Below are 16,213 nucleotides of genomic sequence, written 5' to 3' on the forward strand. Positions count from 1 at the left end.
GAAGTGGGCACACAGGCTAACTCTCTCTCTGGGACTTTTGCTTCAGAGGGAAAAGACAATTGGATTATTGTGGCCATATCTTTTCTTTTTTAAATGTAAGTTCTGGGATACATGTCAGAACGTGCAGGTTTGTTACACAGGTATACATGCGCCATGGTGGTTTGCTGCACCCATCAACCCGTCATCTGGGTTTTAAGCCCCACATGCATTCAATATTTGTCCTAATGCTCTCCTTTACCTTGCCCCCATCCCCGACAGGCCCCGGTGTGTGATGTTCACCTCCCTGTGTCCATGTGTTCTCATTGTTCAACTTCCCACTTATGAGTGAGGACATGCGGTGTTTGGTTTTCTGTTCCTGTGTTAGTTTGCTGAGAATGATGGTTTCCAGCTTCATCCATGTCCCTGCAAAAGACATGAGTGCATTCTTTTTTATGGCTGCATAGTATTCCATGGTGTATATGTGTATTGTGGCCATATCTTTTCTAAATCAAATGCATCATCTACCTCCCACTTTTCTTGTTGTTGGAAATGGTATTTCATCTCTCTTGCCCAGCTCATGCCTGAAAATCATCCTTGCCTTCTCTGCACATCAGTTTAGTCTCCAAGCCTAGCTGATTGAGTGCCGAGAGCTCTGAAATCGATCCCTAATTTCCAACCCCTCCTTTACCTCTCCCATCACTTTCTAAAAACAGCATTATTGATGTATTTTACATATGATAAAACCCACCCTATTCAAGTGCACAGTTCAATATTTTTTAGTAAATTTACTGAGTGCTGCAGCCATCACCATAAATCAGTTTCAGAACATTTTCATCATCCCAATGAAGATCCCATTTACAATTAATCCCTGTTCCTATCCCCAGTTCCAGGCAACCACCAAGCTACCTTCTGTCTCTACAGATTTGCCTTCTGAACATTTCATATAGATGAAATCACACATTACGTCATCTCTCATGTCTGGTTTCTTTTAGTTAGCATGATACTTTTAGATTCATTTGTGTTGTGGTGTGTATCAGTATTTCATCCCTTTTTATTGCCCAGTAATACTCTATTTTTGGATACACCACGTTTTGTCCATCCATCAGCTGAGACACGTTTTGCTACTTTTTGACTATCTATAAATAATGCCACTATGAACTTTCGTGGGCAAGTCTGTGTGTGAATGTGAACATACGCTTTTATTTCTCTTGGGATAGATACTTAGGAATGAAGTTGATGGACGGTACAGTGATTTTATGTTTAACTTTTTGAGAAACTGCCAAAGTGTTCTCCAGCGCAGCGCACCATATGACGTTCCCACCAGCAACGCATGAGGGCTCCCGTGTCTCCACATCCTCAACCATCTTGTCATTGCCTGTCTTTTTGATTACAGTCGTTCTAGTGGGTATGAAGTGGTGTCCTTTGTATTTTTAATTTTCATTTCTCTCATGATGAATGACGTGGAGCCTCGTTCCACGTGCTTATTAGCCCCACACAGAGCTTCTTTGATGAAATATCTGTCCATGTCTCTCACCCACTTTTTGATTAGGTTGTTTGTTTTCTAATTATGGAATTGTAAGGCCCTCCCGCCCCATCACTTTTTTTTTTTTTTTTTTTTTTTGAGACAGGGTCTCACTCTCCCGTCCAGGCTGGAGTGCAGTGGCACCAGCACGGCTCACTGCAGCCTCGACCTCCTGGGCTCAAGTGATCCTCCCGCCTCAATCCCTCAAGTAGTTGGGAATACAGGCGCGTGCCACCACACCTGGCTAATTTTTTAGTTTTGTGGAGACACGGTTCTCACTATGTTGTCCAGGCTGGTCTCAAACTCCTGGGCTCAAGCAATTCTCCTGCCTGTAATTTGAGTGCTGTTTAAAAAGTGTTAAATAAAAATGTTTCCAGGCACCCCCCCACCCACCCGCCAAGCGAATGATATCCTAGTCTAGTTCTCTTATGAATTCATTGGAACAGTCATCAATCATATAGGTAGTGGGGTTTTTTATTCTTTATTTTAACTTTCATTTTTGGTTCAGAGTGCATATGCAGGTTTGTCACATAGGTAACCTTGTGTCATGAGGGTTTGTTGTACCAATTATCTCGTCACCCAGGTACTAAGCCTAGTACCTGATAGTTATTTTTTCTGATCTTCTCCCTCTTCCCATCCTCCACCCTCAATTAGGCCCAGTTTTGTTTTATTCTAAGTCCTGGACTTCCACAGCTTTTTACCTTTTTATGCCCCACCTGCTACCCACATCTTCCAGCTCAGATCCTAAGCTGTGTGTGGTTCCTGCTTGAGGACCAAGGAAGGGTTTATGTTTCTCCCTGGCACACTCCTTGGCTTTGCCTTTGAGAGAGAGAGAGAGAGAGAGAGAGAGAGAGAGAGAGAGAGAGAGAGTTTTTATCTGTTGCCCAGGAAGCACAGTGGCGCAAACATAGCTCACTGTAGCCTTGAACTCCTGGCTCCCTCTTACTCTGTTGCCCAGGCTGAAGTGCAGTAGCATGATCTCGACTCACTGCAGCCTCTGCCTCTGGGGTTCGAGTGATTCTCCTGCCTCATCCTCCCAAGTAGCTGGGACTACAGGTGCACGTCACCACACCTGGCTAATTTTTTTTTTTTTTTTTTGAGACGGTGTCTCGCTGTCACCCAGGCTGGAGTGCAGTGGCGCGATCTCGGCTCACTGCAAGCTCCACCTCCTGGGTTCACGCCATTCTCCTGCCTCAGCCTCCTGAGTAGCTGAGACTACAGGTGCCTGCCACCACGCCCAGTTAATTTTTTTTTGTATTTTTAGTAGAGATGGGGTTTCACCATGTTAGCCAGGATGGCCTCGATCTCCTGGCCTTGTGATCCACCCGCCTCGGCCTGCCAAAGTGCTGGGACTACAGGCGTGAGCCATCACGCCAGGCCAATTTTTGTATTTTTAGTAGAGACGGCGTTTCACCATGTTGGCCAGGCTGGTCTCGAACTCCTGACCTCAAGTGATCCTCCTGCCTCGGCCTCTCGAAGTATTGGGATTACAGGCATGAGCCACTGTGCCCAGCCTGATTTTTTGTATCCTGGCTTTGGCTAGGCATGCAGCTGTGTGTGTGCAATGTGTGCATGTTGCTCATGTTGTGTATGTGTGTGTGTGTCTGGATGCTTTGTGGGCACACCCATCCTTTATCCTCTAGCTCCTTGTGATTCCTTTCTGACACACTGAAACTTGCTTTAACTTCCTTTTAAAGTAATCTTTTTCTCATAATAATATTAAATTCGTCTTAGAAAACAGAATTAGAGGCTGGTCATGGTGGCTGATGCCTGTAATCCCAGCACTTTGGTAGGCTGAGGTGGGAGGAGGATCACTTGAGGCCAAGTGTTTGAGACTATCCTGGGCAACATAGCAAGATGCTGTCTGTATAAAAAAATATAAAATAATTAGCCAGGCATGGTGGTGTGTGCCTGTAGCCCAGCAACTAGAGGTTGCCAGCTGCTTGGGAGGCTGAAGAAGGAGGATCACTTGAGCCCAGGAGTTCAAGGCTATCGTGAGCTATGCTTGTGCCACTACACTCCATGCTGGGCAACAGAGTAAGATCCTGTCTCAAAAAAAGTAAAAAGAAAACAGAATTAGAATTAGCAACTCCCCACAAAGAATTGTTATGCTTTTAATATTTTGGTGTTAAAATCTAATCTTTTTTTCCTGATATGTATGTAATTATCTTTTGGTTTTACTGAATTATCATCATATTGTATATACTTTACTTTTTAACTTAACACTACTATATAATCAATATCTTTGCATTCCATTATTCTTTCATGAGCATTTGTAAGGGCTGCAGGGTATTCCACTGTCTGACTAGACTGTAAGTTGTTCATTTTTTTTAAGAAATGGGGACTCAGTATGTTGGCCAGACTGGAGTGTTGTGGCGCCAGCATAGCTCACTGCAGCCTTGAACTCCTGGGTTCAAAACATCCTCCAGCCTCAGCCTCCTGAGTAGCTGAGACCACAGGTGTGTGCCACTGTACCTGGCCTAGACTGTGAGTTATTAAACCCATCCCCACTGTTGTGCATTTAGGCTGTTTTACTCCCCTTCGCCATTATAAACAGCGCTACATTGGATGCTGTGATCCCTTTGCAAAGCAGGTTACTTCTGTGGAATTGGCAGCACAGGTCGAGGTTGTGAGCATCTGGACCCCAAGGTCAGTGGGCTGAGCACACACTGTCTGATCCTCCTCACTCTTTCTAATCTTCTTACAGTCTTTTAAAATCTTTTTAAAGTTTTCTTTCCCAACCCCAAAACAAAATAAAATTAACAACCAAAAGAAATTTGTCACTCTGACTACACAAATTTGGTTCATATCTTTTCTCTCTATATACCTTCATCATCTGAACTTTCAATTTCAGACTGAAATCAAGGCTTGGAATTTAGCATGGAAGGAATTTATAAGGCTGAAATGATTAATGATTGAAATGATATTTCAAGAGTGGAAACCCTTTCTCGGCTTGCAGGATAACAACCCTCTTCTTGTACCACAACAAGGACCAAGCGCATAGATTCACGCTACCAGCTTGCTGATGGCTCTCTAGCGGCCCCCGCATGATCGTATGGTCCTCAGAACACCAGAAGATCATATGCAAATATTGACTGCATATTCATCAAGATACCACATGGCCAGGGTAAGCTGCTTTAATTATCCTTCAAGGAGAAACACAGCCGTCTCTAGCACATGCACTCCGCTGGCTCTGTTGGCATGTTGGTGCCTGAATTGATATGGAAATTATTTCAAAAACAAAATATTAAAGAGGAGTGAAATCTGCTATATTGTACATTCAACTTAGCAATTAGAAGTTGCCAGTCTTTTTTTTTTTTTTTTTAAACAGTCTTGCTCTGTCCTCCAGGCTGGAGTTCAATGATGCAATCTTGGCTCACTGGAACCTCTGCCTCCCAGGTTCAAACGATCCTCCCCTCAGCCTCCCAAGTAGCTGGGATTACAGGCACCCACCACCACACCCAGTTTTTTTTTGTATTTTTTGTATTTTTTGTAAAGATGAGGTCTCATTATATTGCCTAGGCTGGTCTTGAACTCCTGGGCTCAAAGAGTCCACCTGCCTCGGCCTCCCAAAAGTGCTGGGATTACAGGTGTGAGTCACCGCAGCTGGCTGGTTTTTAATTTCTGATTTATACTTTCAGACTTTCAAAAACATAATGATATAATATATTTTAGCTATAAAATTTATGATCTATTCACCCCGAGGTATAAATAAGGGGAAAGCTAAGTTGCATTCTCTGAGATATGAAAGTCCCGTGAGGCATTCCCAAAGAAGTTATGTCCGTTTAATAATTAAACAACAAGGAATATGGAATAACAATTTCATTCTTAGCTAGGTAATGGACTTTAGCTTTCTTTGCACTTGGTACTCATGGATACACCAGAAAGATACACTTTTCACCCAGGGATATCAATGGAATCAATACACTGATGTTCATAGACGCTCTTGGCGACCAGGCGCGGTGGCTCAGGCCTGTAATCCCAGGACTTTGGGAGGCCGAGGTGGGCAGATCAGTTGAGGTCAGGAGTTCAAGACTGGCCTGGCTAACATGGTGAAACCCCATCTCTACTAAAAATACAAAGATTAGGCAGGCGTGGTGGTGCATGCCTGTAGTTCCAGCTACTCGGGAGGCTGAGGGACAAGAATCACTTGAACCCGAGAGGTGGAGGTTGCAATAAGCCGAGATCTTGCCACTGCACTCCAGCCTGGGGAACAGAGTGAGACTCCGTCTCAAAAAAAAGCTCTTGGCTTTTGTAAGCCAGTATATAATTTTTTCATTCTTAAAGTGTCTTTTCGCACCTAAATCTTGAAGTAATACTGTTAGCATCCTCAAATGTGAAGAAGAAATACATGTATATTTATAATCTATATCATTCATCTATGAGTAAAGATTTCAGTTGCAACACTGAAATTCCTCAATCTAATAGAGAATAAAATTATAGCTACAGGCTGCTAACTCATAGAAAGAAAACCCTTGAAACAACAAGAATTCCAAAAGCCCAAGGTAGATCTAAAAAAGCCACCGTTAAAACTAGAATTAGGGAGTATCTTATGTATGACATTGAATTTCCCAAAGAAAATCTTATAGACTGACAACAACAATAACAAACCTATTTAAGCGCCCTGGAGAATGGCCAGAAGCAGGCAGAGACTGGAAGGGGTTCAAAGATCTAATCCTTAAAAGAATGGTTACGTGGCCCTTCTTCCAGTCTGCTGAGCACTGTGACTAGACCACAAGAAACAAGCCACTCGTATGGGTTTGAGCGTTCCGTGGTGAAGTTCAGGGCTGTCAGAGTAGCTGGAGACGGGGAAGGAGAATCCAGGAAAGGAGAGAGCCACACTGAGGCAGTCCTGAAATCCACTAACATTTCCCTCAAATCTGGCTGATAGATTTGAACTCTGAACATCCAGAAGAGCTGCAGGAAGGCGAGAGAAGGCAGAAACTGCATGGTGAAGGAGCTGAGCAGAGACTGCAAGTGCTGTCCAGCGCACAAAGCAGAGCTTGGAGTCTGAGTTCCAAGTCAGAGGGGACTGGCAAAGCCCTTAGGCTTTCCACTGAAGCTGCAGAAGGGCGGCGCCTCAGGGCTAAAGAACAATCCCAGGACTAAGGGATTTTCCTTAGATCTAAGGGCAAAAGCCAGTTAGAACCACTCAAAGAAAGCAAAAAACCAAGCCTCTTCAAGTTCAGGGTGACCCAGCGGTAACTTACTTGCCTGCTAGAACAAAAATCAATACTCCTCAAGGAAGAGAATAGAATCTAGCATCTCTATGATGTAGCATCTACAGTGTTCAATATACAGTTAACATTTATTGAATATGAGGAAAATATGATTCAGTCGGTAGAAAAATCAGTTACTAGAAAGCGACCCCAAATGAGTCAGAGGTTGGAATTCTGACAAGAACTTTAAATATGCTACTATAACTATGTTTAAGGATTTAAAGGGGGGAGAAACAGAGAAATGGAAACACACACACACACACGCACACACAATTTTTGGATCAGCTGCATCAGCTTAACAGTGGATTGGAGGCAGCTGAAGCAAAGGTTGGTGAACTTAATAAAGGAGCAATAGAAATGATTCAGTCTGTAAAGAGGTAAAAATGGAAATAACGAACAGAGTTTCAATAACCTATAAGACAATATCAAGCACTGTAATAACAAACATGTAATTGGTGTCTCAGAAGGAGAGGAAAAAGAGAGAACAGGGCGGAAAAAAATATTTGAATAAATAGTGGCTGAAAATCCCCCAAATTTGGTAAAAAACTTACAGATCAATTTATAGATCCTAGAAATTCAGCAAACCCTAACCAGGATAAATACAAAAAGTAACACATATAGAAATATTATAGTCAAATTACTGAAAACCAGAGGCAAAGAAAGAATCTTCAAAGAACTCAGAGAAAAAAAGACACATTACCTACAGGAGAATGTCCATATGAATCACTGCTGACCTCTCATCAGAAACAAGGAAGGCCAAAAAGCAATGAATGACATCCTCAAAGGGTTGAAAGAAAAACAACTGTCAATCAGGAATTCTACATCTAGTTAAACTATTCTTCAAACACAAAAGTGAAACAAAGACAGTTTCAGATAAGCAGCATCTGAGAGAATATGTTGCCAGGAGACCCTCGCTATAAGAAACACTAAAAGAAATGACCCAGTTAGAAACCTGGCTCTAAAGGCTAAATAAATAAATAAATAAATAAAGAGTCCCAGACATGATAAAACCGGGTAAATATAAAAAACTTAAAATTTTCTAGTGTCACTGAAAGGCAACAGATTGTTTAAAGTAAAATTGATAAGATTGTATTGTGGGTTTTATAATGCATGTAGATGGAAAATATATCAAATTAGTAGCACAAAGTCAGAAGGTAAGATGGAGTGGCTGCAAGTTACATTTTAGGTGAAGCGGCGCCGTGTTAACTGTAAGTAGCCTATGAAATGTTAAAGATTCATATTATAGGCCGGGTATGGTGGTTTCATGCCACAATTCCAGCACTTTGGAAGGTGGAGGTGGGAAGACAGCTTGAACTCAGGAGCTTGAGACCAGCCTTGGCAACACAGGGAAACCTCGTCTCTACTTAAAAAAAAATTAGCCCGATATGGTGGTGTGCACCTGTAGTCCCAGCTACTAGGGAGGCTGAGGAGAGAGGATCCTCTGAGCCTGGGAGATGGAGGCTGCCGTCAGCCATAATAGCGCCACTGCACTCTAGCCCAGGCAACAGAGTGAGCTCCTGCCTCAAAAAAAAAAAAAAAAAAAAAAAAAAAAAAAAAAAAATCCATATTATAATCATGAGAGCTAAAAAGCCAACAGAGAGGTGAAACTGGAACACTGAAAAGTTATTCAATTAACAAAAAAAGGCATGAGAGACAGAAGAATGAAACAGAGTACAGACAGAAAACAGACCCATACTAGCAACAACATGAAACTCAAAAACCTGTGTTAAGTTTAAAAAGCCAAACCCAAAAGAGTCCATGCTGTACGCATTCTATGAATTAAAACCTTCCAGATCAGTCCAGAACAGTAGTTTCTTAGGAGAGGTGGGGATTGCCTGGGAAAAGGCAGATAACCTTCAAGAGGGACAGGAATTTATAGATGTTGATTGAGGTGGCGGCCTACGCAGAGTACACGTTTATCAAAATTCATAGAACTGAACAATTAAAATGTGTGCATTTCATCTTATGTATATACATTTTACATAAACATCAATTTTTGAAAGCTTCTTAAAAACTCTTGCAGAGCCTCCGGTTGTAAACTTGGATCAACAGAGGGCGCTCGGAGCCCACCAAAGAAGCTCTGGGCCCCCAGCTACTTAGAGATGCAAACCAGAGCAGCTCTGGGCTCCCCGGTCTCCAAGGTGGATCGCGCAGCTCCCCAACACTCCCCCCTCGACGCCCCACCTTGCCCACCCGCGGCCTCGCCGGCTCGTTTCTACCACACGCTGCTTTTTGGCTGATAAGCGGCGCGTGGCCAATGGCGATGATGTGTTCCGCGGAACCTACGCGGAATACAGATGCAGGTGGGAGCTGGGGCGTGCTGCCTGGAGGTGTACCTGTCCCCTAAGGTCCCCTATTGATAGCATCGCTTTTAAATTGGAAGTGGGAACGTAATGGAAACGTCCACTCTGTTCTTGACATCTTCATTTTGACCTTTTTACCTCGCTTTGGTGGCTGCGAAATATTCCCACGCAGGAGCTGGAGCCGGGGAGGAGGGGGGCAGAGCACGAGAGGCACAGAAGAAATTCTCCCCGAGGAAGGCAGAGTGGGGGTGTGGCCCCAGGCTTCCAGAACCCCGAACCTTTGTCTTCCTGCCCCCTCCTGCCTCGTCCACAGCTCAGAAGGAAGCCAGCGACCAGAAAGCCCTGAACGTCCTTCGCGCTCTCGCCCACCCCCGGGCTGGGGCTCCCCGCGGGCGCGGAGATGCCATTACACCCCACGTGATCCCCACGCCGGGCCGGTCCTTCCAGGGGCGTCTCGCGGGGTGTTAATTAAAGGTCACAACAAAACAGACCTGCTGGCTCACCAGAAGTAATGTCCTCCCGGGAAATGAAAAATGACACCCCAGAGCAGCCACGTGTGGAGCCTGGCGTACGCCGGCTTCCTGCGCTCCTGGGCGCTGCTCCGGGGGACTGGGGGGGCGATCGGAGAGGGAGCGATGACGGGGTGCTCCGGAGACCCCGCGGGGCCCAGGCGCAGGAAGAAACGGGCGGCGGGGGGCGAGGGGGCTGATCCCCCGCAAGGAGAGGCCAAGGCCGGCTCGCGCCACACCCCCTCTCCAGGCCAGAGTCGTCCGCGTGCAGCGCGGCGAAGCCCTCAATTTCCCCTGCCCGGCAGCGGCCCGCTGGGTCCCCAGGCTCACCTGTCCCAGTCCCGGGCGGCTTAGTCCGTCACAGACCGGGGCTCGGGCGGGCGGGGGACCAAGGGCCCTAGTCCGGCGGCTGCGGTCGGGGAGGGTGGCCCCCGGCCGGCCCGGGGTCGGTAGGGCCATTCCAGAAAAGGTTTGCCGGGCAGGTCTCCGAGAACAAAGGGCGGGGGGAGGACCCGGCATGTTTGTGGACTTGTTTGTGACTCAATCCCTTCTGCACGGCGTTTCAAAGACAGACCTGCAAGCCTTGTCAGGAAGAGAAAGAACTTGGGGGCGGGGGAGGCTGGGGCGCCGCATTTCCGTCCAGCCGCGCTCGCTCGCGCGGCCCCTGAGCTCCAGGCTCGCGCAGCGGCGTTTCATTAGAGCCCCGGGCCCGGGCGGCGCGCCAGGAACTTCCCCGCACGCAGCGAGAGCGACGAGCCCCCGCCCCCGCCCCCGCCCCGGCCCGGCTCCGCTCCAGGCCTCGCACTGTCAGGCACGAGCGCCGCCACATAAAATGGATCCCGGCCGGCGCGGCGAGGGCGGCAGGTTCCCGAGGCTCCTCCGCGCCGCGCCCGGGCGCACACGCGCGCTCTGACCGCCGGCCGCTCCCGGGCCCCGCGGAGCCGCCCCTCTCCCGGCCCTCGCGCAACTGTCAGGCGAAACGGGCCGGCGGATATTGGCTCGGCGACACGCCGAGGCTCCTCCCCGAGTCTGGATCTTTATATTTTGGGAGAATTTCTTTGAACTCAGTTACCAAGCTTCGGTGAAGGAGACAAGTTCCCACCGCCGGCTCGGCTGGGCTCGGCTCGCCCAGCCCACCTTCCCGCGGCGGCCGCGAGCCCCGATCGTATCCCTCCCTGCCCTCGTGGGGGAGCACGGACCGACTTGCCTGAAGAAAATGCCAGTGCTGTGGTTGTGACCGTGACAAGAGAACGTGCAGCTGGAGCAGGCAGACGGGGATGAGGAAAAGCATGCTTTGAAGAGAAGAATAAACCCGCGACCCCAACCCTTTCTGCACGTTGGTGCTATTACTTGTGGGGTCCGTTTGCTCTCGTTCCCTCCCGCCCCACCGCGGAAGAAACCTTGCCTTGAGGGCTGAGAGCCAGCCCCCTGCAGCCGGGCGACGCTTCTGGGTCGGAGGACCTTCGGATGTAGCGTTGGTGGAACCTTCAGATACTCTCCTCTGGAAAAGCCACCATGAATTCGGTAGCTGGGAATAAAGAGAGGCTTGCGGTCTCCACCAGGGGCAAGAAATACGGGGTAAGTAGTGACGGTACGACGCGGAGGCGCGTTACCAGACCCATCTCGGCGGGGGTCCCCCTTTCCCCGGGATCGTGCGGCCCCGGCCCCGAGCTCTCCCCGCTGCAGAGGCGCCCCCGGGGCTGGCGGGGCTGTGAGTGCGCGGAGGCGGGTCTGCCGCGGGGACGCCCGCACACTCGCCTCGCTCTCGGAATTTTTTCAGTCCTCTCGTTCCTTCCTTTCCCCGCACTCGTAACTTTTGCGGCATTCCTGCGCTTCTAGGCGGAGTGAAGCCGAAGGGGAGGGTTTCCCATGAATGCTTGGCCGTACCTCGGATCGTTTAGTTGGAGCCGGGAGAGCCTCTCGTTTACCTGCAGTATCCGGAGAGTTGGACCCCGTAGGAATAAAAACCCTGAAATCACAGCCCTCCCCCTACCCCCCCATAGGGTCTTCCAGGATTTCGTTCCTGGGGTATTGCTGGAATAGGTGCCGGCTTCAAAAGCGTGGGGCACTGAACCTGTGGGTCCCCCCTGGCCTTGCAGAAGCCGTGGAGACCGCCCCGAGCGAGTCCTCGTCCTGACCCCAGGAGGAGGCCACCCGGGACCAGCGCAGGGGTCACCCGGGCGGCGGGGACTCACTTAAGGACAATTAACGAGACAGATGGAGGGCGATTTGGCCGCAGGGCTTGGAGAGGTCCCCAACCAGCTCCCATGGGCGGTTCGAGCGGGTACTTGGTGGCGCACGTCTGACCCAGCTCCTGGGCGCTGCAGCCCGCCGCCTTGCGGCCCTTGATACCGGCGTGTCTTCCCCGCAGGTGAATGAAGTCTGCTCGCCCACCAAGCCCGCAGCGCCCTTCTCCCCGGAAAGCTGGTACCGCAAAGCATACGAGGAGTCGCGGGCCGGGAGCCGGCCCACTCCTGAGGGCGCGGGCTCAGCGCTCGGCTCCTCGGGGACCCCGTCTCCCGGCTCGGGCACCTCGTCCCCGAGCTCCTTCACCGGCTCCCCGGGACCCGCCTCCCCCGGCATCGGCACTAGTTCGCCGGGTTCCCTGGGCGGCTCGCCCGGCTTCGGCACCGGCTCCCCGGGCTCCGGCAGCGGCGGCGGCTCCTCCCCCGGCTCGGACCGCGGCGTCTGGTGCGAGAACTGCAACGCCCGCCTGGTGGAGCTCAAGAGGCAGGCCCTGAAGCTGCTCCTCCCGGGGCCCTTCCCGGGCAAGGTGAGCGCCGCGCGGGCCTGGCTGGGGAGGCGCCGGGAGGGCGGGGCCGGGCCGCCACCCACAGCAGCTGCTCAGTCCGCCGCGACCTTGCGCCCCGGGTCCACGCGAGGGTCCCCGGCGGCGCTGGGGCTGCTCCACACCTCATGGGGCTCTGGCACGCGGGGCGACCCATGCACCTTCCTCAGCCAGGCCGCCGGGGGGCAGGAGGGCCGAGTCCCGAGCGCGAAGGGGCGCCCGTGGCCACAGGCCTCACGGCCCACGGGGGAGGCCCCCAGGTGGTCTCTCCTGCCGCCCCCTCCCAGCTCTCCCTGGCGACTGCAGGCTGCGCTGTCGATGTTTCTCCCCACCCCCACCTGTGATCCTTTACAAAAATGTCAGCGGGAGTGTAAAAGCAAGCTGATGCTTGGAGCTGGCATTTCCCACTGCCTGTTTGTGGTCCATCCTTTCCGTGATTGCAGAAACAGAAACATACTCGAAAGCCAGCATTTCCCCCTTGTCAGTCTGCGTGTATGACTGGGGAAGATCCAGAGGCGGGTAGCTCCTCGGAGCAGTGCTCCCTCCTGGCCTGCTCCTGCGCCAAGCACACTGGTTCCTCCATAGCAACCCTGCCCGCGGTGTGTGACTGGCCGGAGCCCCCAGAGGGTAACAATGCAATTGTATTTGCACTGTTGGGTCCATGTACTATCAAATGATAATATTTACTCTTCCACTTCAAAGAGTTTTTATCAGTGGTTAGAGAGCAATATCAAGGAAATAGAGTGGATTGCTGTGGAGGTTTTTGACACTGTTGGTTCAACGTCAATTTCTGTTTATTATTTCCGTGACTTTAGAAATGAAATACTGTGATTTCCAGTAGGCGTTTAGGAATGACCGCGTCTGCTGGCCTCATCTGCGTATGCAGATACACACGTTGATGTTTTCATAGGCAAGGGTTAAATTCAACAAATGCCCACAGATGCTGTGAAATTTAAAATGGGGAAAATGACCACCAGGAGAATTGGTTTTATGAATGCAGAACTTATCTCAAGAATAATGAACTCGTGAATGGTTGTCAGTGTACTGTTTTTGTAGTTTGATACATCTGCCATGACATCCCAAGGATAAATCTCAGGGAATCAAAAAGCTTATTTCGATCTTGCATGCTAGACCTTCCGATTTAACACCATTTCTTCATTCACAGATTTATTTGCTCTCGTGATCCTTCATCAATATTCATTGATTTTCTACCCCATCCCAGCACTGCCAGGCACAGCAATGAAAATACCAGGTCCATTCATGCAATCCTTGTCCACGTGGAGCTTATATTCTAGTGGAGGATACAGACAGATATCAACCACAAAATGCACAGTTCACAATGTCTTCACATTTGTGGAGGGAGTGTAGGATGCTGTGAGGTTGTTGAAGTGGATGGGAGCATCTGATAAAGATGGAAGAACCTTGGTTCTTAAAGATCTAACAGCTGATATTTGGCAGTCCTAATATGTTACAGCCTTCCAAATTATTTTAGACCTTTCTTGAGGACCCATTCTTATAATAGGCTTTTTGTGGCATTGAGTGTTCCTATATGCAAAGGTAAATCCAAATACACTCTTCTCATTTAAAAAAAGAGGAGGGGAAGGAAAATACCGAAGAAACAAATGTTGAAACTCGTATGCATCCATCATGTTTTATGGAGTCTTGTGACCAGCTGGCATTTTGTTTTTACAGAAACAGCCTGGAACATTCACTCACAGTGTTATGGGAGGCAGCTCAATATATTTGCCAATTTTATGTCTGTGATGAGGTAAAACTTGTTGGTAAACCGATTGTATTGTATTGTCAGAGTGAGGTGATGGCCCCAGAAGAAACACTGGATTTGCTGAACCCCTTGCTCTACAATGACTCAGAGTGATCCAAGGACATCTAGAGAAGACCTGGTAGTCGTGGGGGCAGTCACAGGGGATCAGTTTAAGTGCATATGTGAATGTCACATAGTACCACAGTCGCCTGAGTTTTATATGTGAAGCAGCACCATAAAATGTGACATTTGGTGCAAGGGCATAGACAGGGCTTAGCCAGGAAGAAGGGTGCTTTGCATCAGCTCATTGTTAGTAATGAGATGTGGGGCCTCAATGAGCCTTTGTGAATAACACGTGTGTGTGTGTGTGTGTGTGTGTGTGTGTGTGTGTGTTTTAAGCATTCCTACCTTGCATTTAGGTACAATTTCCATTATACCTTTAGCATTTGCAACATTATAGCCAAACAGTTGCCGTGTTCTCTGGTGCACCATGGATGGAGGCCATATAACTTGGATAAGATCGTTCTTCCTGGCGCAATATTAATGAACAAACTGGGGACCACTGTGGCCCTCAGGCACAGAAGGAGTTAAGTTTCATCAGAACAAGAGGCGTCACTGTGACTCCAATATGAAGTTCCCTCAGTTTGCTCTGAAGAGTAAGAGTCTGGAAGATAAAGACATGTTTTTGAGGGGTAATTAACAAAAATCATCTTTGTAATTTGCTTAAGATGCTTACCTTCATTGGGGAAATATTTTCTTAAATAGAGTGTTAAATTCTACTAGGTGGTATTAAATGTCTCCTAGGTAGGTATTTAAAAGTCAAAAGCAGAATAGCACATCCAGGAACCTTATTATTTTAGGATGGATTTGATTTTAGTTCTTCCTTCACCACTTATTTATTTTGTGACATTGGGTAAATTAGTTTTCCTCTCTACTTTTTAACTTTCCTATTAATATGCTCAGGAAGAAAATGATTCAGACTGTTAAAATGTCATTAAAATGATCTAAGGTAAGGTTTCATTCTTTAGAAAAAGATATGAGAGTTGATGATTATTAATGAGCTAAGATTCTGTTAGATTTGTGTTTTACAGAATTTAAAGTTTTTCTTATAAGTTATTACCCCTGTCAGTTTCTAATTTCATCTGTGTATTTTCTAAACATGCTGCTGTATGAGTTCTCACACTGTGCCTGTTGGTAGGTAGGAAGCCCTATCGAATTCCCCCAGTTTTGTCTTTGGAACAGTTTAAGGAGGGGAGGTGAAGTAGTAGAGAGCCCATCCGGGTATCTGGTTGGTCCCAGGAGCTAGTGCTTGGCTCTGGTGGCCTGAGAAGAAGCATCCTATTCTGAGCACTCCAATGGAGGATAGGGCTTCATGGCACAAAATGACATGATTTGAATGTAACAGTGTGGGGGATAGTGTTGGCTGAGGTAGGAAATAGGAGGAGACATGGAATTGGATGGAGCTCAGAGGGAAGGATGATCATGAGTTTGGTTTTCCATGCATCGAGTCTCAGCTTTCTGGAAAGAGATGGAGCATGGAGGCAGATTTAATAATAAAACTGTTTGTTGTTGGCTATCTCAAGACTGGCGTGTAGAAGTGACAGCTGTGGGCTCACATAGCTCTGTTGTTGATACTCTATTCATCCTTTCCGATAGCAACTTACCTGGTGAGTAGACGTTTGTGCTTGGTGGCAGACTGTAAAACACTCAGGTTGACTTTTATTACTTTGATCAGTACAAAAAGTACTTACTGGGTTTATATCATTTCTCTGTTGGTGCTGGTGAGAAGTGGTCAGATAAAAGAATGTGAACATGTAAAGTGTTGTGATTTCAAGTGAGAACGGCCCTTTTACCCGTTGTAGTGTTCCAGTGTGTGCATACAAAACCATTTCATGTCCAATGGCAAGAGCATCATTCCTGTTTTATAGACAGTCAAGGCACTAAGCCAGAAATAGGGGCCAAGGAACGAATTGCTCAGTTTTGGGCTAGCCTAGATCATTCTGATATCTGTGACAGGACTTTTGAATGGACTGGGCAAGTCGTAGGAAACATCAGCCCAACGAAATTCCCCGGAGTAAGCAGTAAAGCTCCTGGTTGGCAAAAGGTTATCAGACATCTGTTCATTTCCATA

General features: G+C 48.2%; 1 protein-coding gene across 1 annotated transcript in view; it reads left to right on the forward strand.

Moving 5' to 3' along the window:
- Positions 1-11,047: 11,047 nt before the first annotated feature.
- The window catches only part of KIF26B (kinesin family member 26B), a 561,163-nt gene continuing 555,997 nt past the window's right edge, over positions 11,048-16,213 (forward strand). The window contains 2 exon segments of the mRNA XM_050772633.1: positions 11,048-11,110; positions 11,904-12,305. Of these exon segments, the coding sequence (XP_050628590.1) occupies positions 11,048-11,110; positions 11,904-12,305 (465 nt within the window).

The sequence above is a fragment of the Macaca thibetana genome, chromosome 1, assembly GCF_024542745.1.
Source record: "Macaca thibetana thibetana isolate TM-01 chromosome 1, ASM2454274v1, whole genome shotgun sequence".
Classification (NCBI taxonomy): Eukaryota; Metazoa; Chordata; class Mammalia; order Primates; family Cercopithecidae; genus Macaca; species Macaca thibetana.